Source organism: Elephantulus edwardii, unplaced genomic scaffold (assembly GCF_000299155.1).
Source record: "Elephantulus edwardii isolate Elephantulus edwardi_28Jun2011 unplaced genomic scaffold, EleEdw1.0 scaffold00208, whole genome shotgun sequence".
Classification (NCBI taxonomy): domain Eukaryota; kingdom Metazoa; phylum Chordata; class Mammalia; order Macroscelidea; family Macroscelididae; genus Elephantulus; species Elephantulus edwardii.
The window spans coordinates 1,311,071-1,314,723 of record NW_006399958.1 but is presented as its reverse complement, the minus strand read 5'-3'; the positions used below and the strand labels follow the sequence as shown (position 1 = coordinate 1,314,723).

The 3,653-nt window shown below is 52.4% G+C and overlaps 1 protein-coding gene across 1 annotated transcript in view; it reads left to right on the top strand.

Annotated features, from left to right (window-relative positions):
* Positions 1–3,653, top strand: part of SHANK1 (SH3 and multiple ankyrin repeat domains 1) — an 87,378-nt gene that overhangs the window by 77,372 nt on the left and 6,353 nt on the right. Inside the window, exon 23 of the mRNA XM_006897346.1 lies at positions 3,405–3,646. Within this exon, the coding sequence (XP_006897408.1) occupies positions 3,405–3,646 (242 nt within the window). The remainder of the gene's footprint in view (positions 1–3,404; positions 3,647–3,653) is intronic.

Here is a 3,653-nt window from a genome sequence, read left to right as displayed (position 1 = left end):
AGGTGACAGAGTTGTGAGGATGGCTCCGATCTGCTGTTCATAGACTTGTTAAGCGTCCTAGTTGACTTAAGGACATCTGATAGCCACGGCATGTGCATATGAAAACTGGACAGTAAACAAGAAAGACCAGAGAAGAATCGATGCCATTTAATTGTGGTGTTGGCGCTGTGTTATTCAGTAATAAATAATACCACGGACTTCCAGAAGAACAAACAAATCTGTCTTGGAAGGCGTGTAGCCAAAATGTTCCTTGCAGGAAAAGATGGGGAGACTTTCTCTCACATATGTTGCACGTGTCCTCATGAGGTCCTTGGAGAAGGACATCACGCATGGTAAAGAAGGAGCAGAACACCCTCAAAGAGGCGGATTGGTACAATGGCGGCAACAGTGGCCTCGAGCATGGTGGAATTGTCAGACTGGTGCAGGACCTGGCAGTGTTTGGCTCTGTGGTACACGGTGTGTCTGTGGGTCGGAACCAACTCAGCAGTGTCTGATGAGAAGAAACGGGGAGATTGCGAGTGTTATGCAAAAAGTCTGAGCTAAAACTTGGAGCTCACAGAGGAGCCTCTGAAGGGGAGACATTCATTCAAGACGCAGGGAATAATAGCTTTTGTGCAAAAATCTCTGTGAGCATCAAGTGGATGCTTGACAGGTCTGACGAACACCAAGAGGGTCCCAGTATGGCTGTGGCCAGGTTTGCAGGGAGGACAACTCAGGACATGTGGTCAAAGACAGAACAGGCTTCAGAGCTTGGAGGTGAGCGGGGAGGGTTCGAGTTGTGATGCTCGAGGAAGGTTAACAGGTAGATCAGAAGACTTAACATGAGCCAAGGAGCAAGGTGAGCTGATGTCTGGTTTCGCAGGCGCCCTCTAGTGTTCCTACGGGGACTGAAGGTGGTTGAAGGCGAACCTGGGAGCCCAGAAAGTGAAAACTATACAGGTGGGAGAGATGGGATAAGTGGACCCAGGCGGCCACCGTGGAGGGGTCAGAAATACCTGGGTACTTTTGGAAAGATTTGACACGATGATGGTGAAGGGCGTTACTAAATGCTGGGCTGCTAACCAAAAAAGGTCAGTGGTTCAAATCCACCAGCTGCTTCTGCAGGAGCCCAGGAAGCAGCGAGTTCAGCCAGTCTTCTCCCCGTTGTATTTATGGTATCAGAAACCCTGATGGCTCGGCATCAATGGGTTTGGGATGTGTTCCAGTTAAGAAAACACCCTCTCCGGGCTTGGGGAGGAAATTGGACCGCTAAATGAAAGGTGGGCTGCCCTGCAGGAGAGAGGTGAGGCCTAACTGAGGCCATTTGCTTCTGTAAAAATCCACAAAATGCCTCAGGCAGTTCTTCTCTGCCCTGCACGTCTCTGTGGGTTTCCATGGTGGTGGGGTGTGTTTGCTCGACCCCTCTGAAATCCCTGGGTGGTACACACGGCCCAGGCTGCCAACCTAAAGGTTCATGCTCACCAGACGAACCTTGGAAGACATACCTGACAATCTACAGCCGTTGAGAAGTCCCACAGAACCCAATTCTCTACTCTTGGCACACCTGGGCCCGCTGTGAGTCAGAACCGGAACAAAGGGCCCCCGGGTTTGCTGTCTCTGCCGCCTGCCTGTTGTTCGGTGCACAACCCTTCCAGCCACGCGGTGCGGGCTTGGCCTGGCTGGAGCAGCTCTGCGCTCAAAAAATCCACGGCAAGTTCATGGCAGACGGTGATTGCCAGTATTATTAATACTGTGCCAGTGTCGGTAAAGCCGTCCCCCCTCGCTTTGTTGTACTTGGCTTGATTGTGAATTGCAGATGACACATTTTTTGGTACAAATTGAAGGTTTGTGGCAGCTCTATTGATCAGCCCCATTTCTCCAGCAGCTTGAGCTCATGGTGCATCTCTGAGTCACATTTTGGTAATCCGCGCGGGATTTTAAATATTTTGAAAATGCTTGTTGTTGTTGTTGTTGTTGTTAGGTGCCAAGGAGTCGTAATGTCCCCATCTGAGCAATAGATCTGAACCCTGCCCTGCCCTGCCCTGGGCATCCTTGTGATGATTGTATGTTCAGGAGACAACCCTCCCCCCCCCAAACCCAGCTGACCCAGGGCAACCCGCATCAGGTTCCTGAGTCCCAGACCACCTCATCTTTCCCCAACAGCAGCTGGTGGATTCAAACCATTGACCTTTTGCCCCATATGTTATGCATTGCATCACCAGTTGTTGTGTTACGTGCTATCGAGTCGCCTGTGACTCATAGCGACCCTATGTACAACAGCCCTAAACCCTCCTCTATCCTGTGCCAATCTCCTTGTCTCTGACACACCTACCCCATTACCCCAGTCACTGAGTCAATCCATCTCATCGAGGGTCTTCCTCTCTTGTGCTGTTCCTCCACCTCCCAAGCATGATGTCCCTCTCCAAGGACTGGTCCCTCCTTGTGACATGTCCAAAGTATGTCAGATGAAGCATCCTTGCCTCCAAGGAGCAGCCTGGTTTCACCCTCTCAAGGATGAACCTGTTCGTTCTCTTAGCAGTCCATGGTATATTCAATAATACTCTTCTCCAGTTCCACGGCTCAAAGGCACTCTCCTTCTATTCTCCCTAGTCATTGTCCAGCTCTCTGACACATAGCAAGTGATTGCAAAGAATATGGCCTGGATTGGGTGCACCTTAGTCTCCAGAGTGACATCGTTGCTCTTCAGTACTTTAGAGAGCATCACCAGAGCTCCTACCAAATTCTCATTCACTCATTGCTGACAAGTCAGAACCACAGGATGAGCTCAGGGTTTCTGAGGTTGTAAATTGCAAAGGAGGACTTTGCCAGTCTTTTCCAGCTGCTGCTGGCTTCAAACTGCCAGAGTGGGGCCCATTGGATTAGCAGTGCAACCGTCTTAGATGAGGCCACCACCAGCACCCCCTAATAAAATCCACCCCACACTCACAAACACACACACACACACACACACACACACACACTCAACCCCGGATATGATGCCAGCTCAAATACAACCCTCCATTGCCTTTCTAAGGCTGGAATTCATTTAGAAGCTGACCAAAGACACACCCTCAGAATAGCAGGGTGTTCGAACCCCTCACCTTTGAGTTAGAAGGCCAATACGCTATGTACGATGCCACCAGGCTCCTAATATTAGAGGACAGTGTAGTATGAACTTAATTTTTCTATGTCCGGGGTCCCCAAAGCCTGCGCGGGCCTTGCTTTCTTCCGCATTGATGGGGGGGGGCCGTCTGGAACACAACCCGAGCTGTCAGGAGGTGTCCTGATGTGTTAGGATGCCGTTGTTGGTAGTAGTAGTAGCAGAAGCGTCATTAACTGCAGTGGTTACGAGGGACCGGGGAGCAGCGAGGCCCCTCCCCCAAGATGGACTCCTCTCACTTCTCTGCGCCCGCCCCGCCCCCCAGGAGCTGCAGAAGATGAAAGACCGTATCTAGCGCCCCCAGCCATGAAGTTCAGCCGTAGCCTGTCGGTGCCCGGGTCGGAGGACATTCCCCCGCCGCCCACCACGTCGCCCCCCGAGCCCCCCTACAGTACACCTCCCGCCCCCTCCTCCTCCGGCCGCCTCACCCCCTCCCTTCGCGGGGGGCCCTTCAACCCCGGAGGCCCCCACCCCGCCTCCTCCCCCTCGTCCTTCGATGGGCCCTCCCTCCCCG